Below are 27820 nucleotides of genomic sequence, written 5' to 3'. Positions count from 1 at the left end.
GTAAATAGAACCTAAATTCAAATTTCCAAGCAAATTAGTGGAGACAAGATATTCAATGTCATTGTTTTAATTATATCTATTATAGGGGTGAGGTTTAGGGGTAAACTGTAATAAAATCTTAAATTATGTTGTTTAATGTTAATTGACATTCATTCACTTCATTAGAAGATGAATTGAATCAATTACCCCCTTTAATGTACAATTATACGATAAGGGTAAGTAGAATCTAAATCCAAATTTTCATGCAATTTGGTGATGACACGGAAAATTACACTCTATCGCCGTATTACACGTTTAGTTACTGGCGTATATATGGTTTAATTTTCTACAGAATTGTAAATTGTTTGTATGAATTTTTTTACGTAAATTACGAACCATAAACATACTAAAAATAAATTCTGTTAAATTAAATGATAAATATAAATAAATAAAAACATTTATTTTCTTTCCTATAACTTGCAAGATACTACCTCAGTTAATAGCTAAGGGAACTTATTCATAAAGTCAGTAATTCATTATTTTAGTATTTTAATATATGGTAATTTGAAACCTATACCTAAGAAATATAAACAAATCACCTTACCAGACGTGTTATTTTACTGATATAATACTTTATTAAAAAACACTGAAGGACAAAAAGGACGATCAAAAATAATGTAGTACTCTTCTAAGAAATAAAATAGATACTATAATAGTAGAATTACCTAGTCTGTAGATATAAATTACTTGTCATGAGCGTATCAAATTTCTGACCACCTCTGACCGTCCTTTTTGTTCTTTCGAGTGTGCATAAAATATAACACATACAAGATCTCTTTATAAAAGAAAACTGCAAATTGTGAAGATCATTTTGCGTCGATTTTGCATCATTTTCACTAAATTACCTTATCCATAATTCCGTTCTCAGTTAGATATATGCATTTAAATATCTAATTCTAAAGTCAACATATTTCTTATTTCTAACCCTTTAAAGTATTTATTTTGAAATCAAACTTTAGCCACATTTTTTTTATATTTTTTTATATAACACAATACTTGCCTAAAGTATTTAAAGTTTGTGGAAATGATGGACAAGCGCCAATCGCCATTTGATAATATTATTTTAAAAATTTGACAAGTAATATTTCATTTGAAAGATCGTTTTAACTTTGTAGAAGACAGATATCACTTACTGACGCGTAACAGAAATATGTATAGAGGATTTGAATTCAATCAAAATTGGGTATATAGTAAATCTAAATTATGTTAGTTTTATTAGTATTTTAATAAAACAAACTAATGAAGCATGAGGACAGACTTGTTTAAACTTCGAAATGTACATAGGCGAAAGAAGAAGTTCAGAATCTTGTAAATACTAATAGAACTGCGAAAATATTAAATTAGGAAATATTCCGGATCAAGAATGTAAGGTCTGCTATAAAAAGAAGGAAAGAGAAAAGAATATGATTCATGTCAAAAGAGGAGGCTCAAAAGGAATACACAATCAATAGAAACGGACAAGAACGTAAAATAAGTTAAAAAAGATTATGATTTCGGCAAGAATATGATGCGTAGACCATATCTAAATACTAGAAAAACTGTTAGAAAAAAAGCTTCAAAGTAATGATATATAATATACTATACATATGGTATTTATAAACTTACAGACGGTTTTAAGGTAAGCAATACATAAATTGCCAACTCAGAAGGAATTAATAGATGTCACAAAAATCTGTACAAAGTACTGAAAGGGATTGTTCAATAAAATGGGAACGAGGATCATGGGAAAATTCAATATTCAATAAGGATACCAGGAAGAAACGAACGAACACATATTAAGGTTTACAGCTGACCAAATAGTGATTTCACAGGAACGTAAACATATGAGTTACATGATGAAGAAACCACAAGAAGAATATAGTAAAGCAGATGTCGAAATTAGTTTCAAAAAAACAAAAACCTACAACAGTAAAATACGATAAAAGATTAACATGTAAACGGCAATATAGCAATTAAGGGCAAAGGTAAGTACAAGAACCAAGGATTGAAAATGACAATAAAACCTTCAACCGGATGAGGTTAAACAAAAGATAGGAAAAACAGTAATTACATGACTGAACTCAATTTGGTATCATAGGTACTTGAGCATGAAAACAAAAATACACGTACTTACATAAAACATTGGTAAGAAGTATTATGAGATAACGTTCAGAAAACTTAATTATAAATAAAAGAAAGCACTAAGATAGCAATGAACGAGATGGAAAGATTACGAAGATGCTGTTCAGTAACCAGAATGGATAAGGAATGAAGAAATAAGACAGAGAACTTAGCAAGAAAAATTATTACATGAAAATATTAACGTAAATACAAGAAGAAGATTAAAGTTTTACGAATAAAAGCTAACCACAGTAAAGGGACAACAAAGTAACAGCATAGAGCCAAACAGCTAGAAGGAAAACAGATTGATCTAGAAGATCTTGGAGAAATAAAGTAGAGAAACAACAAGTTCCCAATATATATATATATATATATATATATATATATATATATATATATATATATATATATATATATATATATATATATATATATATATACTTCCCTATTCCCTATTCAAAATATACTTAGAGAAAGCCTTGACTACATGGAAAAGAAAATGCGAAGGCATGGGAGTACCGGTACGGAACGAATACCTATATACGTTAAGCTTTGCAGACGATCAAGTAGTGATTGCACAAGGCCAAGACGACTTCAACTACATGGTGAAGAAACTATAAGAAGAATATATCAAGGCTGGCCTAGATATTAACCTCGCGAAAACAGAGTACCTATCTACAAGTGAAGAAGACATAGAAGATCTACAGATTAATGACAACGTAACAATCAAAGGAAAGGATAAATTCAAATACTTGGCTATTTATAATCATAAAAAAGGCAAAAACAGGGGAAGAAATTACAGAAAGATTAGGACAAACAAGAACAGCAATCCGACAATTTAACTCAGTATGGTGGGATAGACAACTAAATATGAAGACAAAAACACAAATTTATAAAACATTAGTGCGAAGTATTATGACATATGGGGCTGAAAATTGGATCATAAACAAGAAAAACAGCAGTAAGATAGTAGCAACAGAGATGGAATACCTGCGAAGATGCTGCAGAGTGCCAAGAATGTATAGGAGAAGTAATGACGAAATAAAGCAAAGAACATCAGTAAAAACAGATATACTAACATATATAGAACAAAAAAGACTAAAGTGGTATGGACATATAAGAAGAACTAGCGACAGCAGAAAATCCTGGAGGAACGAAGTAGACGACGCCATGAGTAAGAGAGACCTAAACGATGGAGAATGGGACAACAGAGAGAGATGGAAACGGTTGAGCGAGGGAAGGTAGTAAATACTGTAGAATCCCTGAATATATATATATATATATATATATATATATATATATATATATATATACATATTGTGAACTCGGATAGTGAAATAAAATATTTCTTATTGCATTTGGGGTTTACTCCCAGAAAAGTTAACATATAAAAGTAATAGTCTTTGTTAAAAGACTAGCAGTTACTAATAGATAAAATGGTCCTCAGAATTCCGTGATAATGTGCGGAGATTCAGAATTTCCATAGCATTCTGTTCTTTTCAATTCCACTCCCATCTATTCTGCTTTGCAATAATTTACAGACTGCTTTCTATTATATAAAAATAATAACTTTTGTTGAATATTTAAATCAACGTCATCACGTAAACCAGATACAGTTTTACCTGGCTTTATGTTTGAAAAGGGGAAGAAATTTGAACTACCCACTGACATTTTAACCTACTGAGTCTTAATCAATAATATTTTGTCCTTGAAACGGCACGGATTTATTATTAATTCATTTTACAGATTGTTGATTCAAAGATCCGTACTCGGAAATTTTATTACTTCATCAGTAATTCATTTTTTCGCAAAATTGACAAAAATATTGGTTACTGTAATCTTAAGGTAAGATTTATTAAGCAAAATAATTTAAAGCTTTTTGTTACTTTATATTTACTTGGTGACACCTAAAAAATATAATAAAAAACTCGAGCTTTCCCAAGAAATAACTTGCCAAACTCAAGCTGGTTTTTGTACGTAGATCGATTTCATAAGACTTCACGCAAAAGTTGGGGGATTCTCGGAAAGTGACTTAATTGTTATAAAAGTTGTACGAGTGAAAATTGTGAAAACTAGTAGGCAAATTCACTAGTAAAAATATACAATTTTAGATAATTCTTTAAATGTTAATGTTTGTTAAATTCACATTTTTATGTATGTATTATATTCTTTAAATTTGTTTAACACAAGTTATAGACTAGGCGAGATCTGTAGAAATTCAGACCATTATGGACATTTTCCATAGGAAGCTATTTTTTTGCTGGAATCCCTTCAGGATGTGCCAAATATCGATAATCACGATATGCGCCAGTCGCAAACCCTGTGCTAAATTTTTTATTTAACAAAATCCGAAAACAATTGAAAATTTCTCATTTTTTTGCTCCTATTTTCGTTTATAATTCGGAAAATATTGATCCTAGAGAAAAAATTATGGGAAGTTAAAAGTTTCGTTATTCAATTTTACACAATATTTCGTTAGCTAGAAATTAAAAATTTAATGTTTATTGTTGAAAAAATAGCAATAATTGGAAAAAGGTACAAAAAAAATGAAGTTAATCCTTTAAATGTTTTCGACTTTCTAAACTTGACTTACAAGCTCCATATTTTGCCTAGAAAAACATTTTAATGTGTTTAAAACGTGTGCTAAATTTTGTTAAGATCGGTTGGATAGGTCTTGCATAATAATTTTGCAATCCAGCCTACTGGAAAAAAATCGCAAATTTTTAAATTTATAGTAGGCCCTAAATAAGGCACTCAGAGAGTTGCAATTTTTTTTACATATAAAGGAAGGCTCAAACTTTTAAACGCTTTTTGTAAAATTCAAATCGGTTCACTAGGAGAGCCCAGAAATTTTTTTAAAGTTTTAAACATTTTTTAGGCTTATAAACAAATTGAATAACTTTACGAGCTTTAAACATATCAATTTCAAAATTTTTACACTTAAAGAACATTAAAAGACGCAATTAAAATTGTATCGGTATTGTATATGGGCCACTCGAAGTGCGATTTTGCATTGAATAAAGTTCGCTACTTGTGCTTTAAAAAAGGTTGCAAAAATAAAAATGTTCAATTGTCCATGCTGCCACCAACACAATCTGCAGCTGAGCAATACTCGCTTCGTGTATATTTCCAAGTACAGCAGTGGCTTGGAATAACCTGAATGCTACTGAGTGGGGGTGGGAACTAATTCAAAATGGTCTTGAGCCAATACAAACTGAGCAGGTATTACTACCTGACTAATTATTCAGAAATATTAGTTGTAAATGTAAAAAACTTTGTACAAAAACATGCAGTTATATCAAAATGGTCTCAAATGTTCTGACTATTGTCTTCACTGCAATGGTCAGACATGTAAAAATATTGAACACAGTAAATATTGGAAGAAGTTGAACGAGATATGGATATGGAGTCGATGGATTCCTTAGATTTTCTAGAGGCACAAGATAAAGCTACAGATGAAGGAGAGGAAACATTAAATTTACAGATCGAGGATGCAGATATTGAAATGGAAAATGAAGGTTTTGAGAAAGAAATAAGACCTGAAGATCCTTGTCCTTCCAAAAAAAAAAGACTTAAAAAAAATGATTGAAGATTGAGTCAAAATAAAGCTTATTTATGAAAAAAATTTTTTTTCGTTCGCCTTTGTTTTAACAATTTAAATTATTTATTAACAATTTATAAATACATATTTGTTTACTAAAAGTAACAATTTACTTAAATGTATAAATTGCAAGCTCAAAAAAAATGCATGAAGAAAAAATGCAATTACTTGTTTAACATATAATTGTTTATTGCAAATTTCCCAATTTGCAATTAAAAATGGTATTTGAAAATATGATATTTGAAATCCTTGTCGTCCGAGACATCGATTAAAAAAAAAGAGCAATATTGGTTAACAAGAAGCCGAAATATTGCAACTTTTAGCGCGCGCTATGATTTTGAACTCACCGATTCACATTTCGAGTGAATGTTCCCCACCACCACCTGTCATGCATTCCGAGCGACGTTTTACGCGAAAACGGTTTTTTATTTGTCTTTTTTATGGATGTTGCCATGACGTAAAACTTTTCATATAAAAAGTACTTGACAAGATGAGGGTATTTGTTTAAAAACGAGCCCTCTATCACTTATGGTTACACGGCAAATGTATGCCAACTTTGACCTTCAATATCTTGGCAATCACTAAGCCGAATGTATCTTTTTTTTTTAAAGAAGCGTCTTTTAATGTTCTTTAAGTGTATAAATTTTGAAACTGATATGTTTAAAGCTCGTAAAGTTATTCAATTTGTTTATAAGCCTAATATATATAAAAAATGTTTAAACTTTAACTAGGCTCTCCTAGTAAACCGATTTGAATTTTACAAAAAGCATTTGAAAGTTTGAGCCTTCCTTTATGTGTAAAAAAACTTGCAACTATCTGAGGGCCTTATTTAGAGCCTACAATAAATTTGAAAATTTGCGATTTTTTTCCAGTAGGCTGGGTTGCAAAATTATTATGCAAAACCTATCCGACCGATGTTAACAAAATTTAGCACACGTTTTAAACATATTAAAAGGTTTTTCTAGGCCAAATATGGAGCTTGTAAGTCAAGTTTAGAAAGTCGAAAACATTTAAAGGATTAACTTCATTTTTTTTGTACTTTTTTTCCAATTATTGCTATTTTTTCAACAATAAACATTAAATTTTCAATTTCTAGCTAACGAAATATTGTGTAAAATTGAATAACGAAACTTTTGACTTCTTATAATTTTTTCTCTAGGATCAATATTTTATATTGATCCTTATATATAAACGAAAATAGGAGCAAAAAAATGAGGAATTTTGAATTGTTTTCAGATTTTGTTAAATAACAAATTTAGCACAGGATTTGCGACTGGCGCATATCGTGATTATCGATATTGGACACATCCTGAAGGGATTCCAGCAAAAAAATAGCTTCCTATGGAAAATGTCCAACCCAAAACAGATCCCGCCTAGACTATTAGTACTGATCTTTAAAGAAAAATTGGTGAGTAATTTTGGATAAAGCAACTTACTATCAAATGGATATCTCCAAACTTTTCAGTTTTCTTCTGCAAATAAAGATCTGTACAATTATGAATAAAAAACCTTACCATTAATGAACCATTTAACAATGTATTAGATATACCTTACCATGAAAATAGAATCCACCAGTAGTAATAAGAAGAAACCTACTTTACAACTGTGCGGTTATGAAAGAAGGTTAGATTGGGGGTTAAAATAATGAGAGACGTGTTATAATTTTTAAGAATTTTTATTTTATATTTATAAAAAAAATATTTTTGTACCGTTCAACGAAACAAATAATTCAAAACATTTTCTGTAAATACAGAAGCGAACAGTGAGGGACTGGTAAAAACGGCAATGAATGAGAAATCAGAGTTTGTAAAGTTGTGCCTTATACTCATGCAAAAAAGCGAATCGAAATCAATTGCAGCATGCGGTAATGCGGTGTAAAAAAACTGGAGTGCAACCTGAAGTGGCAACCACATCATAGGTCGCAACAACAGTGGGTTCCGTAGATTTATGGAGAAATGCATTGTTTCGAGAATAGATTCACTTCTTTCTTTTGTTGCATGTCTATAGGTACGTATCAGCATATGATATTCAAGATAATTAAGGTTGATATTTAAAATAATGAAGTTACTTTTTAATAAATGAACAAATAAACTAAAAAATTACTAGCTGATTAAAAGGTTGCGTTATGAATTGATGTTTAGGATAATTTTTCAGCATGTGAAGAAAAAGTAAATTAGCAATAAGAGCTTACACAAAACATTTAAAGCATTTTTAAATTACGTGGTCCCCCTATTATTAATTATAACTAATTTTCCAAAGACAATTAAAATATTTATGTATAACACAGTTTAATACTAGCTTAGGAAAACCACGTAAATATCTCAATGCAAATGATCAAGAAATAGCATGAATTTAAATAATACTGCGAGGCAAAAAACTTAACACAAGGCAGACGTATGTCATATTTTAATAACTATATGTGCAATAAAATGTAAAGAAAATTTATGATAAATATGTAAATAGAGGTGAATTAAATGATTTCTGATTTCCAAACATACCAGTTCCCCTCTGGAAGCTAATTTAAATAAAGAACGAGCTTTTGGGACCCACATATTTAAATTATGTCTAACAATTAAATAAGTAAAAATTTAGGGCCGCAAATTATCTCATTCGCAGTTCGAATATTAAAAAAATGAAAATTTTCTAAATTTCACCTTTGAAATTTCAAAAGATTTCCTTATTGTAAAACAAATCTAAACTGAGTATATGCGTACGCTTTGTATATCTATTTATATGCGTTGTTTGTCAGTGCTACGGTTTTGTAGAAAAAATTGTACTATTATGTCATAAAGTAGCGAAAAGTGACTGCTTGCTACAACTTGGCTTTAAGTGCCACCTGCGTACTATAACACTCTATGCTATGGTATAGTATGCATTTGTCCTAATTCAATAAGATCTATAATATTTTTAGAAAGCAAAAGGAGATATATTTGATATATTCGGAAGAAACATTGCCAACAACTGAGAATTTTGCAAAATATATTAAATTAAATTTATTAACACAATAGGAGGATATGCCCAAATTGACTCCGCTAATTGAGGGTTCTCATTTTACACATACCTTGAGTGACGATTATTTTATTTTACTATAAGTATAATATAATGTCGTACCCAATGAAGAGTGCTATTTATTACAATAAACTTCGTTTAGATTTGTTTCACATTTCTTAGTAGAAAAATTTCATTTTCGAGGATTTAAAAATACAACTATTGTATAAATTTAGTTGCCTGCTGGCTCGGGCGCGTTACGCGACGCAGGGGCGGGCCTAGGTTTTTTGGGGGCACTGTTAGCTTGAGGGCCTGAACGCGATGATCCGCTACTTTGAAGACCTGCTAACAGTTCGCTCTTGCGGATGCTCTTCAAATCCAAGTCTCCGTAGTAGTCCTCGCTGCGAAGGAGGATTTTAGTTTAGAATATTTATTAAATTGATTGTTTATAATTTTTATGGTCATTAATTTTTATAGAAAAGAGTGATATAGAACTTCTCTGTTTTACTGAAAACTTTTATCATTAATGCTCTAGTTAATACCAAGCTAAAAAATGTCTGGACAGTATGACATATTGTCATACATTATATAAACTACACTGATAATCAAAATAGTGTTTGCTATATAACACAAGTACTTCCTATATAAGGTTGAAATAAGTTTTTTAACAACCAATGACAATTGTTATCTATATCAACTGGTAGATACTAAATCGTAAAAACAAAGGCTCAAATCTACAAAAATTTCTAGAAATCTAAATGAGTAAAAAACTGTAAAATCTTCTTAATATACTGGTACGAGAATATAGTGTCTCTAGTACAAATTCTCTGTGTATGAAGGAGTTCAAGGGGTTGAACTAGTAGATTCGCTAACAAATGAAATCTCTAGAGAAAACTCTGAACACCCATAACCATTCAAGTATAATGAGATTCAAAGGTGATTGGAAATACTCATATAAGTGGAAAAATGGAGAGATGTACAAGAGCATCTTAGTAGACGAGAGCTAAAGACGACCATAAATAACGTGATTAAGCAACTGAGAAAACGCCTTTACAACATAGGCAGGATGGATAAGTCATAGTGAAGAAATTTATTCAAACGGAGGACGATACTGCCTACATTTCTTTTTAAATAAAAATACCCAAAGATATTATATACACCTTTAAAACAAGTATTAGACCAGGAGATATCTAAACTCTTAATGAGAAAGTTACTAGTTTTTTAAGAGCACTGGAAAACTTGGTGGAACTTAATAAAAGGATAGAGTTTGATACCAAGATTGTTATAAGATGAAGAAAAGGAAGAAGTCAAAGAGACATAATTGCATGTGATAATAAATGCTTACGACAAGGAAACATAAATGAAAGTTTATACAACAGTAGAAGAGTTTAGGTAGAAGAAATAATAATAATTAAAAAATCACGAAAGAATAGTTATAAAAACAAGATACACATTAAATTGGAAGAGATTAACTAAAAATAAATGTGCATCATATTTCATTGTAACATGTAGATATTTTAAAGAAAAAATATAGACGAAGAAACATATTTTGTCTATACCTTGCATTTAATTACCGAAGAGAAAATGCCATATGTGTATAGATTATTTATTAATTTTATTAGTACTATAAATATTTTGTACAAAAATGACATTTAAGTAGAGAAAAAATAGTGTTTTTTCTTGTCTTACTTCTGTATTTTTGTTTGATATTTGTTTTATATCCAACGCAAAATTATTTAAGATAACCCCCGCGGAAGAGTTAAAAAAGTTTATAAGAAGTCATAGTGTGCATTTTAGTTTAACCAGATGACAAACTACCAACTGCTCTTAATATATTCTTAGTTATTATCAAATATGAAATTAGTTATTTATATAAGAAAGATAAATTCATAAATATATAGTTATATTAATTTTTTATACTCTGTAAAATACCGCAAGAATAAAAAATATTTCGCAAATTATTATGATTTTCATAATAAAACTTTCAAAAAAAGTTAAATTAAATATTGAATTGTATTTAAAATTTTGTTAGAAATCTTCACGTAGCACGCACGCAAATTTATCTCGGATTTAAAATCTGAAAATTTTTACGTTAAATTAGCTGATCTACACTTCTAAAATATTTACAGCTAGCCATTACTTTCGGAACTAAGTCGACGTTAGTGGTTAACTAAATGAGTTATCAATGTCTTAAAATCTTCTCATTTTATGTCAAAAAATATTTAAAAAAACGAAGAATAACTCCATAAATATAAATTTTTGAAATACATATAGTACTTTACACAAAATATCACAGGCCGACATAATTTTTGGCATTTTGAATTTAATAGGTGTCCTTAGTTAATACGGGTACGTTGATTCTTATGTGAATTTGGTTTGAGCCCATCCCGTCAAGATCTTTCACAAAACAAAAAAAAAACCTTGCATCCATGAACTAGAGCAAAGAAGTACCTTATTGATATTTCGAAAATTACATTAAAATTATTTCTTTAAAATGGATACATCGATAGAAAATATTTTAGTATAATATTACGTTTGTGTTTTGTTTTCTGAGTGTTTAGTGCATCATAATGTCATCAAGGAAGTGTAAAAACAGTCCTGATATATTTTGTTACGTGTGTGATGAATTAACGATAGTAAAAAATTAAGAAACATAACAGAATTTATCAAGAAAGCTTATCACGCTTACTTGGTGATCAGAACCAACCTTGTACTCCACACAAAGTGTGCTTTTAGTGTGTCGTACTACTGAGAAAATAGATAATAGGTACATGTAGCTCTTCGCTCTTCGGCATTCCTATGGTATTGAGGGAACCAGAAAACTATGGAGACGACTGTTATTTTTACTCCAGCGATGTCAAGGGTTTCGATTCGAATACTAAACATACAATTTAATATTCTGATTTACCGTCTGCTAAAAGACCTTTACCTCACTTACCAGAAATCCCCATTCATCCACCTTTTCTTCACATAATCCAACAGCAATTATTAGATAAAGGTTTAAACGAAAATCCGATAAAGACAGATTTAAACCTGATATACACCAACATCAACAATTTATCCAAGCTGAACTAAACGCCTTAGTGACAGACTTGGCCCTATAAAAGGATACTGCCCAAATCTTAGGATCACGACTAAAAGATAAAATCTATTGACTCTAGGAACCACATTTTCATGTTATAGGCATCGTGATAAAGATTTCGCTGAATATTTCCCTCAAGAGGATGCACTGGTAAATTATAATAATATTTCTGAAGTAGTCATGAAACTAGGAGCTGAAAATTACTATTCCACATCATGGCGGTTATTTTTTGATTATTCTTGCACAATGGTAATACTTATGCCTCGATGTTTGTTGCTAACTTCGTGCATCTGAAAGACACGTATGAGAATCATGAGATGTTGCTAAATAAAATAAAATATAGCGAATATTGTTGGTGATCTGCTGGTGGCTTCTGGGTCAGCAGTCTGGATTCACAAAGTATCCATGTTTTTTGTGCGAATGGAACAGTCGAGAATGAAATTTATATTACGTTAAGAAGGAATGGCCACTCAGACAAAGAAAAAATAAACAAAGTGGCTATTTTAAATACCAGTGCAACAACTTTCCTGCCCTTTCTAAAGCTAAACTTAAAACAGACATTTTTGTAGGCTCCCAAAATTCTAACCTTAAAATCGGATATATTGAGTCGTTCTTAAAAATCAATAAAAAGAAAACTACAAAACACAGTTTTCACGGAACAATTTTATTAAAAAAAAACCAACGATTGTGTTAGTAATTTACACTGCATTTTTTTTATGAACAACTCAATTTTGAAGGGATATTTTTTATTAAATATAGTTTTAAGAAATATTTTTTCAGTATTTTTGGCAGTTTGTATGGAAAATTTTTAACACACTTTTCAACGCAACGCAGTGAAGCTCAGATTCGTGATCAGCACACCCCATTTACTTTAGAACACCTATTAAACTGAAACATTTTTTTCACGAAAAAAAAAATGTGTGTAATATCTTCAAAGTAAAAAAAAAGGAAAATTGATTACGACTTCTGATGTTGCTGAAAGTAATAATGTGAACATCAGCTACAGTTATGAAGAAGCTAATTTCCAAATTTCAAACACGATTATTTTTAAACATTAGTCTAATGGGCGGTCTACGTGAAGCACCTTGGGTATACAATATGCGATAATCTTATTTAAAAGAATATATTATATTAAATAATGTTAACCAACAAAATATTTATAGTAGTGAATGTCATCTGGTTGTATATTATGATGTGAATACTGTGACCAATATGTTATGTTGCATGCACATGAGTATTAGTTGGTATTATTATTAACAACAATGATACATTTTGACATAGAATTTAAAAACTATAGTTTGAAATACCTTTTTATTTAAAAGTGTATGTATATATATTATCTTTTATGCAGTGTGAGTTTTAAACAGTCTCTACTAACACCTTAACAATAATATATTCGGAAAGATCCTCGAACAGGTCGATTTTAATTTTTAATAGAAGTACATTTTTAAATTTTAAATAAATTAATCAGAAAAAATAGGTTTATTACTTATTTATGAAAATCCTAATGATACCATATATTTAGAACTATTGGAAACATTCATTAACTCACAAATTAGCGATATTACAGAAGAAAATTAAGGGGAATTTAACTCAAAAATCATTTTCCAGCAAGATGATCAGCATATCTTACTCCACCAGATTTTCTGGTGGTTTATCTAAAATCTAAAGTATATGAAATACTGTGTGAATCCGTAGAAAAATTACTGCAGCAGATAAAGTATTTATGTCAATTATGCCATAAATGTTGGAAAATGTAAGAGAAGAAATAAAAAATATAGTTTTTTATTGCCAAGAAGTTAACGGAAAACGGTTTAAATATTTATTATATAAATTATCAACCTTGTTATCTAATATAAATATTTAATGGAGTTGCTACCTCCTGTTCTAGAATTGGAGAAGATATTTTCATCACAATATACATCAAACATAGAAGACGACCTGTTTGAGTATTTTTCCGACTACATTTTTGTTAAGGAATTAGTAGGGGGAGCATAATTTAGCCTTTAAGACTGGAATTGCTATATTCGCATTACATAAAATTTTAAAAAAACTATAAAAAAATTTCCATGCATAATTTGTCAATATTAATATACAAGAACGTTATGTTGCTAGATGCGTATTACCAAACATTTAAAATAATAGTTCATGTAGTACCTGTAGATGCAAAATATGCTATTTGTATTGCATCTGTTTCTAATACCGTTAAGCTTAGTTTGATTATCTATAATATGAGACGCAATCTTCAAAATGGTATTTAAATCAATGAAAAAAAAGTATATCCATGTTAGATTAGAAAATAAATATCTTAATATATATATAGAATACGTTCCATCAGTAAAAGCCAACGAGTCACTTCTATTCAATATCGTCAGACGACGTAATGGTAATACAATCAGCTAGATAGTCAGAATAAAATATTTTGACATGATGATTTCCACTACTCAAAGAAATTGAACAAATATTAGAAACCTAAAAAAGGTAGAACAACAGAATAAAAAATATGGCAAAAGAGAAACCATTAGCACTGAGACCAAATCAAGAAAATACCAATTTCGCTGAACCTCAACTGCAAGAAATGCAGTAAATTTATGGAGTAGACAATTCACATGGAGAGAAAAAGATTTGTGGTATCTTGTCAGAACTATTGAATAATGCAATTCAATGCCAAACTAACTCGTACTACAGAACATGGCAAAAGAAAAACCATTAGCACTGAGACCAAATCAAGAAAATACCAATTTCGCTGAACCTCAACTGCAAGAAATGCAGTAAATTTATGGAGTAGACAATTCACATGGAGAGAAAAAGATTTGTGGTATCTTGTCAGAACTATTGAATAATGCAATTTAATGCCAAACTAACTCGTACTACAGAACATGGCTTATAAACGCCGGAAACAATATACTAATACAAAATACCGGCTTTATGTTTGTAAATGTAGTGGCATAACATTTGTTGTTGAAATGCAAAGGAAAAGTTATGAAACTCGCTATAATTGAGTGAGAAAGAGCAAATTTTAATCAAATTTAACACAAAAAAATCATGTAATGTTAATATAACATATTAGATACTACAAAATGAGAGATATTGAAAGTTAGAGTGATATAACAATAACTGGTAATAACAAGAAGAGTTGGGATTGTCTCAACAAAAAACAAATATTACCAAGGAAAAGTATAGAAATCGTAAAGAAATTAGATAAACTTTATGGTAAGTAATAAAGAAAAAAAGTAAATTGAACATAATGACAGGAAAGCCAATAGAACAACGTCCTCGAAATCAATTATAAATATGTGAAGGAATTAAATTAATTGATTCTAAAATACAATATTTATCTTCACACATTCTTGCGTCTAATATCAAAATGTTGTCGAAGACACACCACAATCATAAGGCTTTCTATACAGCAACAATAATATTGCTTCGTTCAAAGCAGTTGAAAAGAAGATAAGTATAAACTTACTTCACACTTATTTACAAAAAAATATTGTCATTAAATATTAAACAAGAAAGGTCGGCCTGTTCCGAAAGGACAGAAAATTAACGTTGACGACTAAATAGAAGAAATAGAATAGGAAGAAGAAAAAGATAAACTATAAAATTACATAAAAATTACTTAGTTAAATATATTAACTACACTGTGTTCGTAAAGTATGAAATAAATTCATTATTTTGTCAAATGTAAATATTTTAAAGAAAAGCTATTTCTAATTTTAATTCTTTAGTTCAGTCGTCAAAGATTTGACCTCTAAAATAATACAAACAAGCTGAATTTTGCAATTTCTAGAAGTGGTGATTTTAAAGAAAAATGGTAATAATCACTTTTTGTGTAGAATGAACTGTTCTCTTAGAAACAATGCTTGAATCGACTAGCGATTTTAAATGTTAGTTACGCGATCAAAATCAATTTTTTAAATAAAATTTATATCAATTCGACGGTAAAAATTTGATTTCTTTCGACCAGAATGTCCTATCGACAAAAATCAAAATGCATTTTAAAGGCAAAGAATGCAGCTTTCGTATGCAATTTTTGCATTTTCGGCAAATGGAGTCAGTTCCTATAAAGCTGTTAAATAAATAAACGTTGGGCGATTTTTGGTATTTCTTACGATTCTCATAAGATCAATAAAATGTATTACTTCTATTGATCGGTTGCTAAATAATTTCCATTATTAGAGCCTAATCTTCAAAAATAAAGATTGAATGTTATTATAGAAAACCATTGCATCTGTTTCTTGAAAGTCAGGAGGAAATTCTCGTTCACGATGATGATACCACGAAAAAGTGACACTCATCGCAAGGATATTTTTTTATTTCAATCTGGGTCCAAGAACTTCTGCAGCATTCTTTGGAAGATTTAAATCTTTAACAAAAGTATTTAATTCTTCTTGAGTAAAAAGTTTAGGAGAGCGATCTTCATCAGGTTCATAAGCACAGTCATCACTAACATCTTTTAAAATATGGGGCAGAAACAGGAATAGTGCCCCTATGAGCAACTGGTCTAGTAGCAGAAGGTGTGTTAGGATAATCAATAGATTTCATGTTCTTAACTAAGTAACCACATATATTAATCAGACAAAAGTAAGAATCATCCACATGATTTAATGGTTCTCTCTAGACCATGAGTATTCCAAAGGACATAGCTTTCTTCTTACTTGTGAACCATAGTCGCAATGCCTCGACACTAGTTCGACAAACAGTATGAGGGGCCCATGTCTTGTCTTGATTGTCAAGTTTTACACCAAAATATAAAAGTACACATTTTCTACAAATTTGGTAATATGTTGTCTCTGTTTTACAACCACAAAATACCCACAAATATAACAAAACACATAAGGGCTATTCACAGACGATCTCCGAAATTGATTAATTTTAAAACTTCTTCTTCTTGATGTGCCTATTCGTTACGAATGTTGGCGATCATCATGGCAATCTTTATCTTATCTGCAGCAACACGGAAAAGCTGCACAGATGTTGTATTGAACCCGATTCGGAGGTTCTTTAACCAAGATGTTCTTCTTCTTCCTGGATCTCGTTTTCCAAATATTTTTCCTTGCAGGATGGTTTGAAGGAGAGCATATCTGATTCATTTGATTTGATTTGATGGTGGTCAGTACCTCTCGGTTCTTATTCATTCTTCTGAGGACCTTCTCATTTGTGATTCGGTCAGTCCACGGGATCTTAAGTATTCTCCGATATAGCCACATCTCAAATGCTTCCAGTTTTCTGCACATATCTTCGTTCAAGGTTCACGATTCAACACCATAAAAAAGGACGGAGAAGACGTAGCATTGCAGCATTCTTACTTTTGTATCAAGAGAGAGGTTGTGACTCTTGAAGAAGGCCCCCATCCGATTGAAAGTGGATCTAGCTTTTCCGATGCGGGCTTTAATCCCCTGGTTGTTGGTCCATTCTTAATTTATTATGGTGCCGAGGTAGTTGTAGTGCGCCACTCTTTCTACAGGGGATTGGTTGACGTAGAGTTGACCTTCTGCTATCCTTTTCTTGCTAATTATCATAAGCTTTGTCTTCTTAACGTTTATATTGAGTCCATATTGTTGACTATAATACGTGATTTTGTTCATAAGAACTTGTAGGTCTTCTATGTTGTCCACAAATACTATGGTGTCATCTGCATATCTGATGTTGTTTAGCTGGTAACCATTTAGTAGAATACCTTTTTCAGTTTCGTGCAAAGCTTCGATAAATATTCTTATAGAGTACAGATTGAAGATTAAAGGAAACAAAATACAGCCTTGCCACATTCCACGCATGATTTTCACATAGTCAGTGTGTTGACCTTCAACTCTGAGATTTACTGTGTGATTCCAGTAAAGATTTCTAATTATTTTCAGATCTTGGTTGTTAATTCCTACTTCTTTTAGTATTTGCATCATCTTGGCGTGCTGTACTCGATCAAACGCTTTCTCTTAGTGTATACGTCGCAGTTGACGTCTCTGCATCTCTGGAATAAGACTTGTACTGATAACAAAGCCTCTCTAGTACCAACAGCATTTGTGAACCCGAACTGGTTGGAGGGAAATTTGACTTTCACACAGCTTGTAGATTCTCTTATGAAATATCTTTAGGAACAATTTTAGGAGATGACTCATGAGGCTTATAGTACGGTAATCTTCGCATTTTTTGGCTCCTGGTTTTTTTGGAAGTGCAATAAACTTAGATTTCAGCCAATTTGTGGGTATTTCTGCAGAGTTGTATATGTTGTTGAATATTTTTGCGATTATTGCTATTGATTCGTTGTCCATTAGTTGGAGTAGTTCTGCTTGTATATTATGAGGGCCTACCGCTTTGCCATCCTTTAACTGTGATATTGCGGATTAAACTTTCTGCTGTAATATTCTTGGTCCATCATTTACCTTTTCTTTTAGCTCAAAGGTGTTATCTCTTTGGTCTTCAAATAGTTTTTCTAGATATTCTTTCCACGTTCTTATTTTACTCTGTTTGTCCAAGATGATGTTTCCATCAGAATCAGTTATATTTCCTTTCTGCCTTCGTCTTAGTCCCCCCGTGAGTTCTTTAACTTTCCTATGTACAATGTGACTATCGTACTTTGACTGCAGAGTCTCAATTTCTTCGCATCTTTCCCTTGCTTCTTTTTCTTTCGCATCTCTGATTTTCGTTCCTATTAATATATTTATGGTTTTATATTTGTCTGGGTCATTTTTATTTTTGGCTTCTCTTCTCTCGTTCATTAGTTTCAGGATCTCATCTGTCATTCATGATTTTTTCTTCATTAATCTATCTGTCTTTAAGTGTTTATCCTTTACATTTTGCACTATTTCTGTAATATGTTTGATCGTTTGTTCTTCGTTCGATTCGTCTCTAGTTGCAGTTACTTTCTCGTTTAACGTGGCTTGGACTCTCATCCTCGTATGAAGGTCTTTCAGCACACGTAGGTCGTATGATTATGCTTTCCTTTTCTGCACTGTTTTGAGTTTGACTCGAAATACTCAAACCAATGGAACGTGGTCTGTCTCCAAGTCTGCTCCAGGATAAGTCTTGACAGATGTAAAGCTGTTTCGGAATCTTTTATTAGCTAAAATGTAGTCTATTTGATTCCTAATAAAACTCCTAATAATTCTCTAATTTTAAAACAAACAATAAAAAATATTTATCTGTTCTTACAACACGACAGTAAAATTGAAACTGATGCCCTTCCTGTATCTTCACTCTCGACTAAGCTTATCATCATGAGGCTAATAGTTCCCGCCATAATTAGCAGGCCAATGGATACAGTTAAACTTTGGCGTTGAGTAGGTATTTTATCAATATTTAATTATTACTTTTAGAGTTAATACTTAATAATTATATTTTACACTCATATACATTTACATTTTTGAATAACTCACAACAACTTCTTTGCCAGATGATAAATCCTTCGGTCAAATTTATAAATGTAATGCCTATTTATGCAATCTGTGTAGCAAAAAAAACTGTACGTGATAGGAAAAAAATCTCAACGGATTTGGATTCAGCGCCAAAAAATACCCTAGAAAAACACTTTTGTTCTTAGACATCAAAATCTTTGCAGCACCCTGTAATGAGCTAAAAATTTCATTAACCTGCATTCCAACAATACATGTCGATAACGTCATTACTTTAGTGAGAAATGTTCTTTTTAGTTAAGTTAAAATTAGAAATCGACATGTTCAGCTTTTCTTGAAAATATTTATATTTTAAAAAATAATAAATTTATTCCATACTTTACGGACACAATTAAAATTGTTTTAATAAATTATGTACAAATTGTCGTTGAGTTGATGATTCTTAAATAAATTATGTTAACTGATAATACTTACCATCCAGGTACGTCTTCTGGATCTTCGCAGTTACCAGTACCGTCAGCATCTCCAATTTTAAATACTGTACCAATAGGACAACCGTATTCTCTGGCTTGTCCTTCAAGACAAATATAATATTTTCTGCAGTCATCCGGATGAGCGTGCCTTGAGAAAGAACCGGCATTGGTTATTTCTCCGGCAGCGGGACATGTGAAACCACCTGCAACTTCTGTAAAATTAACAAAAAAAGTTAAGGGCGCGGTGTCCGTCAGTCGTTGTCTGAAAGCCAATTGAGTGTAATTTTGTATGTACATGTGCAACTAATTTGTATGTACACATTGTGAATGCTAATGTTTTCTTTAATAGGTATCTATTTAATTCTGCCAATTGTCTGTACAAATTTTTTTAACGACGGACATTTTTATTTTTGCAATACCTTAAACATTCTGCACCTTTTGAATCAATAATCTAATTAATATAGATAAAAACTAAAATGTACAATTTGAAGAGGAACTTTGAACGATATAAAGGGGTATTTTCCTTGTAAGTGCCACATACAGTTAATGAACACTGAGCAATATAACAATATTTTGTGTTATTAAAATACTATAAAACCTGGTGGCGGTCGAAGGTTATTGATTATGGTGCTAGTTTACAGACACCAGAAATATTTCAATTTCTAATTTAATTGAGGTACCGCACCACCGTGCTTCAGAAGGCATGTAAAGCCGTCGGTCCCGGCTACGTAAGTAATAGTTGACATTAAAACCTGAGTCAGAAGTTTATACGAATGGAAGATGTACAATAAGCCAATTGGCTGCGGTAAGACCGGTTATAACAACAAACTGCATAAAAAACTATAAAATAAGATTATTAAAAGCTTAATTAACCATTAGAAATGTGGGTTTTCTATAGATCATAATATATAACTAGTCGATATATGTAAAATATCACAGTTAAACGAGAATTCTGTAACATGCCACAGACCAATAAATTGAAGAATGAAAACAAGAGCAGAGTATGGGCCACTTGGGCGTGGGAAAATCTTGACAGCGTGGGAAAAAGCAGCATCCTTTGATGTACCGCCGCCAGGTAATTACAGATGAGACAGGTGACCGTGGGAACTTTCTTATCGGCGGCATCCTTTGATGTTTACCGCTGCCCCGCCCCTCCAAAGGAATGAACCACTGACGTCATAAGATGGCGGCTGACAGCTGTCAACTGTCAATTCTTCTTCTTTTTTTTTGTTAACCAGTCTGAAATTGGCGGTCTTCTTCTTTTTCGTCTGTCATTTCTTCTTCTTTTCTTCTGTCATTTCTTCTTCCTTTCAGTCTGGCAATTCTTCTTTTCGTCTGTCCATTCTTTTTTATTTTGCGCCTGTAAATTCTTCTTCTTTTACGTTTGTCGAGTGTCACTTGTTGTAAGCCTTCATGTCTCATCTCTGGAATATACGAGAAACACGTTGAGATAGAAAAAACATGGCAGCGTATTAACAAAATGACACTAAGGTTGTAACGTTTAAACAACACAATGTACAAGGTATCGATGGAAAGGGGAGGTGCCAGCGAATACGTAGACACAGAAAAAAACATAGTGGCGTATTGACAAAAGGACACTAAGCTTGTAACATTAAAACGGCTCAACGTACAACAACGTGCAAGGTATCGATGGAAAGGAGAGGTGGCAACGAATACGTAGACACAGAAAAAACATAGCGGCTTATTGCCAAAAGGAGACTAAGCTTCTAACGTCTAAATGGCTCAACGTACAAGAACGTGCAAGATATCGATGAAAAGGGGAGGTAGTAACAAATATGTTAAGATAAAAAACAAACGCAAAGACAATGCCAAAACGGCACGATATCGTATCTTCGATATCATAACTCACGTAAAAGAAAGTTTAAAGATCTGGAAAGAATATTTTAGTAAGCTTTTCAGTATATAGAGTACAACTCAAATTGAAAATAGAACATGTCAGAGAACAGAAGAATAGGTAGAAACGCCATCAGCAACAAAATAACAAAACACCAGGGAGTGTTAACATAAATAAAGAACATATAAAACATGGTAGAGGGTAGCTGCAAAGAGTCATGGAAAATATATTGGAAATAGAAACACTGCCTAAGGAATGGAATGCAGGGATAATTATCCCAATAATGCAAAATATGTAAGAACCATAGAGGTATAACTCTGATAAATAAATCTTACAAGGTACCTACTATCTAATATATTGGGAAGTAGAATAACCCCATATGCAGAAGAAAACCTGGAAGACTACCAGGCCGGCTTGGGAATTCAATAAAGAAGTACACCGGTTGTTTATAGATTTTAGATAAGTACATAATAATGTCGTAAGCGATAGTATGTGCTTGGCCATGGAAAATATAGGGATACCCAGTAAGATTCTTAACTTGTCAATAATATATATCGAGAATTCAATAACTAAGGTCAGAACAGAAAAACTTACCTACGACACATTCTGTATTACCACTGACTTAAAACAAGGCGATGACCTATCGCCATCACAGTTCAACATAAATATGGCCATAAAAGAAGCTAACATATAACCAGAAGTATTTTCTGACCAGGGACCCCAAAAGATTTTGTTGTAGACATTGATATTGTAGGATGTAGCTGCTACAAAATAAAGGAAATGGTTATAAAAATAAAAGAAGAAGCAAAAAAGGTAGGACTAAACATCAATGAAGAAACAACCAAATACATGCAAATTAACCACCCTGCAGATAATGATAGAATAGGCAAAATATGACTATGGAAACATACAATTTCGAAAGTGTCAAAGAATTTCAGTATCTAGGTGTCCCTATAATTCACGACAAAGACATGAACAGCGAAATAAGGACACGAATACAAAAAGATAGCAGATACTTCTACGCATTGTAAGACATATTGAAGTCAAATATACTGCAGAGATAATCGAAGATCCAAATATACAGACCTAGACTCAGATCGAGGGATAACGTTCTAAAAGATTTGCATGCCACGAGAATTCACAACTGGCGAGAAGATATAATTGACCGCAGTCATCAAAAATTACTTTTTTTATATATAAATTCCTAATATTTGCAAAATCTACACTCAGGTGAATAAATGGTTTAAAATGCTAACAAATTGTGATCTGATTTAAAATCTTTTTTTATTTTTAGCCCAATTTTGAATTTTTTTTGAGACAATTAGCAAAAATATCATCCTAGAGTTACTCACATTATTCAGGTTTCCTAGTAAAACTAGATTGATGTCCATTAGAGAAAAACAAAATTATATTTTTATCATCAAGGTTTAAGCCCTATCCCTATCTTAGCGGATCTTTGTTTCAGCATTAAAGTCTCGTTAAAGTTTCTTCCCCATAAGTTTGTAGGAGCAAAACAGATGGGTTATAAACCTTTCGAGTGAAACACATGTGAGTTGAACTTCCTAGAATATGGCTTAGTTTGGCAAAAGCTGCCCATGTCAGCCCTTTGTATTTCGTGTGTTTGATTGTCTCTGCGTATTTGGATCTCGTGTACCAGATATTTGTAACTGTCTATTTGTTGTATGGTATTATTGTTAATTGTTATATTTCCGCTCATTACGAGATTTGTCATAAGTTTAGTTTTCTCAAAGTTTATTTTTAATCCTGTTCTCTTTGACAGAGTTTTAAGCGAATGTATCATAGAAATTGTGTCTTGTAAGTTGTCTATAATGAATATAAAGTTATCTGCAAACCTCAGTTGATTTCATCTTTGTTCATCTATATTGATTCCAGATCTTGCCATTAAGTGTTTTTAAATATTGACTCTAGAGCTGCCGTTAACAATTTTGGTGAAATATTGTCTCCGTGTCTTACTCCTCGATTCAAACGAAATTTTTTCTGTATTTGTTTAGGATAGATATTTGAGGTAGAGTTCTTATAAATGTTTCTGATTAGTGACGTGTACCTGGAATCTATTCCGCTTTGCTTTAGTGCTTCCAGTACGCTTTCAAACTCTACAGTAACAAAAGCCTTTTCGTAATCGACAAATGCAGGGAGCACTGGTATGTTGTACTTGATAATTTTTTTGTTATTAATATCTTTATGGTATGCAAATAGTCATGTGTGCCCTCGAAATAGCTGCTTGATTCTCCTTATAGTAAAATGGCTAACATTTAAGATTCTTGCAATTATTGACAATTCCGCCTCTCTTCAAAAAGAACTTTAGCACAGTTTTCATTTTCGAAATAATTTTGAGAATGCCTAAAACTTTTCTATTTATAAAAACTAACGCTATGACAACACAACTGTCAAACAAATTAAAGTGAAGCAATCTACGTGCGTTGGGTTGTCAAAAGACAACTCAACGCTATTCATGAATTTACAGCTTCAAATCAAGATATTAAAATTAATGAAAAAATAATGTATGAGGAATGAAGCAAACTTGCTTTTCGATTGGGTTTTCCTTGCATCATATGTTATATTATGCAAGGAAAACATAGATTGAATAATTTTTCTTCTATTACTCCAAAAAATATTCAATATAGACTTAAGTGTAGGATATAATAATAAGCGTGGTATGGGAACGGGTACAATCTCAAAAAAATTGAATATAGGTAGCACATTTTTTAAAGATAAAAAATATTGTTAAAAAATTCAGCTTAATTATTTTATGAACAAAAGATGCAGATTTGAATTTATAAATAATTCTATTAATCTATTTATTATTTAATGAATAGTAAATTTAGTATTTAAATACTTAGCTTTAGCATTAGACATATTAAAATGGATTTAAAATTATAATGGCAGATTTGTTAAATAAATGTAAAATTAATTACTGCTTTCGCTTAAGTTGTTAATTAGCAATCAAAGTGAATATTTAGCTATTAGCTAAAAATAAATCATGCAATTATGCTATTTTTATTAAACATAATAGGCAATAACTTAATTGCAGTAAGCAAATGCAAAATGTAAAATAATTTTAACATAGGCTTGAAGCAAATTAGTCATGCATATGTACATAGTTTACTTAAATGACATTTTGCAAAGAACTGAGTAGTTACAGTATTGTGAAAGTTAATATAAACACGTATTTTTACAATTTTATACAAACGTGTTTTATTATATTTTTCATTTAGAATTATTGTTCTTTTATTGTACAAGCTGATCCAAGGCATTTTTGCTTCTAATTTTGATCAAAGATCTATTACCAAGCTGTATGGTGTAAGTTTAAGACCAGTTAACAAGATTTTGAAGCAAAAAGAGGCTTTGATACGCTACAAATGAACTGAAAATGGAAATATGAAAGGAAAACAAAAAAAAGGGAGGAAAATAAAGAAAAAAAAAGGTATGAAGCTTTTTTAATGAGGGAAAATACATTTTACCTTAGAAAAACCAGCCTAGAACTTCAGCAATACATCAAACACATCATATATATCATTAAAAAAACTTCTTATAGAAGTCAAAAAAAAATTAAGACTGCAAAAATCAGTTATTAACTTCTATCGTGATAAAAAATGATAAAATTAGACAAAAAAGATATCTGAGCTGGATTGAAGAAAAGTGCTGTTTTCAGACTGGAACCATTTTTTGGTACAAGGACACCATCTTGGTTTCTTTGAGTAAATGGCATTATAGTACTTATTCCAAAAATGTTAATAAAAAAATTCAATCATCTGTTGAACAAGATGTACTGGTTCTATTTTTGTTATAATGTTAAGAGTTCTGTGTGTCGATAAGAGGCATGATAACCTTCCAAAAACAACAAAAAATTCTAGAACATGGACTTGAAATTTAACCAAAAAAAGTTGATATAAACTGCTGCTGAGTAATTAGGAGAATATAACTCTTCACACTGCCATGTCAGAATTAAGCAGCTATAGGGCTCTTATCAGCCCTAAGGTAGAGATGATGAACTTGCCAGAAAGAGGATCAGCCATAAAATACTCCGGCATAGAGCCGATCAGAGGAGTGTCAAAAAGCACCGCTGAGACGTAAAGTAGCTTAACTTTTAAATTTTGTTGTCACCATATGCAGAACGGATAGTAGGAAAATACCAGACTGATTTCAGAGGTGGTAAATCCACAATTCATCAGATTGCAACTCTGAAAACAATTTTGGAAAAAACACTGGAATATGGCATTGATACTCATTATATATTTATAGACTACAAAGCCGCCTACGCATCTGTGAATAGAAGAGAACTGTTCAAAGCAATGAAAGAGCTAGGAATACCAAATCAGTTGGTAAATTTAACAAAACTAACTGTTGAAAAAGTTGAATATAGAGTACAAATTCAGGGCGAACTGTCTGAACCTTTTAAAACAAATAACTGTCTGCGCCAGGGAAACCCTCTCTCCCGTATACTGTTCAATCTGGCTCTGAAAAAAGTAATACGTATGTCTCAAATCACAACCACGGGTTCAATATATAATAAATCAGTGCAAATCCTGGTCTATGCTGATGATATCAATATTGTTGGGAGAACGGAAAACGCTGTGCGATAGGTAGTATGTAGCATTAAATAAATCGGCTAGAAAAAGGGGTTTAATAATAAACACGAACAAAACGAAGTATATGAAAATAAGCACGCAACCACATATACTATGACCACCTGTTATAGAAAACGATCGAAGCAGCGAACGAATTTGTATACCTGGAAGCGCTCCTTAACACTGAAAATAATACTACCGCAGAGATAAACCGCAGAATTTGCACGGCCAACAGATGCTATTTTGGGCTCAATCTCCTCCTTAAATCCCCAATTATATCGAGAAATATAAAAATAAAACTCTACAAAACATATACTCAACAATACGCCCAGTCCTAACATATGGTTCAGAGACCTGGACTTTAACAAAAAATAATGAATACATGTTAGGATGTTTCGAAAGAAAAGTACTAAGGCGAATTTATGGAGCAGTGAATGGAGTGTGGAGCAGACGATACAACTTCGAACTTTATAGAATATACCAGGAACCTGATATCGTAAACATATTAAGATAGGACGTCTGAGGTGGATAGGGAATGTAATGTGGATGGAACAAAATGACCCAGCTAGAAAAACGCTCATTGATAGACTCATTGGTCAGAGAAGAAGAGGAAAACCCAGAACAAGGTTTCTTGATAACATCCATGAAGACATGAGAAATATGGGAATACGTGCTTGGCGGAGAAAGGCGATGGATAGGGACGACCGGAGAGAAATTCTTAAGAAGGCTAGGACCCACGTAGGGTTGCAAAGATAGAATGATGATGATGAATTTCAATTAAATTCTTACATTTTTAATTCCTTTTACTTTCTTTCGTGCACTTTAAACGCCACATTTTAGTCCAAAACTGTTTAATAGTATTTTCAAAACTATCATTCAACTCTTCTTCAAATTCCTTTCAGCTATTTTTCATTGCTTCTATTATTTGATTTTTTCACATTATTTATTGCTGCATCATTTTTAAAGTTTGTTTCCATAATTCTTTCTTTATTCTACTCGCATATAGGGATGTGATATGGTATATAGTATTAGCAATTACATAGAAGTGCTAAAAATATAAGGAACACAAGGACAATCTGTATTCATATCTGAAAATATATAATATGGAAAAAACAAAATATATTAGAATATAAAATAACAAAATAGAAAATAAAAACTTGTAATTTAAACCAAATAAAGAAGGTGTAACTGCAATCAGAGAAACAAAAATGTGCGAAACAAAAGATGTCGAAAGTCCAACTCTGAATATAACACGTACATCCAAATAATCTAATAAACTAACGCCTTTTCAACTATCTCCATAATAAAGAAAAGAAAGCAGAATCTTATGATGTCTTAATACGTTTTTAATAATCAACTATCGAAGAATTTACAAAAGCGATTTTATGTACCACACTAATTATTTGGAAACTTTCCTAAAATAACTTAAACTAAATCAGGTATAAAACTTTAATTATATTTTTCACGGACGTTAGTTCAATGCTAAAATATTCACTTTCAAATTTCTACTAGTTTATTGACGGCGTAAACCTACTAATATTGAATATAACAAAAGAAATAACTCCATAAAGTTATGCACTAGCGATATGCTGCTAAAGTTTATTTCTTTTGTAACTAATCATACAAGTTTAGAGCCAATAATAAATATTTTATTAATTTAAAACTTTCATCCAATTAAATTCTTGCAAATAAAACAGTTATTATTGCAGTTATTCAAATATGTGGTACATAAAAAGTTACTATG

At 31.4% G+C, this 27820-nt stretch overlaps 1 protein-coding gene across 3 annotated transcripts in view; it reads right to left on the bottom strand.

Moving 5' to 3' along the window:
• Gasp (Chitin binding Peritrophin-A domain-containing protein Gasp) overlaps positions 1–27820 on the bottom strand; it is an 81589-nt gene that overhangs the window by 21633 nt on the left and 32136 nt on the right. The window contains exons 4-5 of one of the 3 annotated variants that reach the window (XM_072535157.1): positions 19634–19844; positions 7397–9129 (exon numbers count right to left, since the gene is read on the bottom strand). In XM_072535157.1, the coding sequence (XP_072391258.1) occupies positions 8961–9129; positions 19634–19844 (380 nt within the window). In that variant the 3' untranslated portion in view covers positions 7397–8960. Of the gene's footprint in view, positions 1–7396; positions 9130–19633; positions 19845–27820 lie in introns of those variants that run through there. The other 2 variants (XM_072535158.1, XM_072535159.1) reach the window with 2 other exon arrangements.

The sequence above is a fragment of the Diabrotica undecimpunctata genome, chromosome 6 (assembly GCF_040954645.1).
Source record: "Diabrotica undecimpunctata isolate CICGRU chromosome 6, icDiaUnde3, whole genome shotgun sequence".
Classification (NCBI taxonomy): domain Eukaryota; kingdom Metazoa; phylum Arthropoda; class Insecta; order Coleoptera; family Chrysomelidae; genus Diabrotica; species Diabrotica undecimpunctata.
The sequence above is the reverse complement of the archived record's forward strand: the minus strand, read 5'-3'. Positions and strand labels throughout refer to the sequence as shown.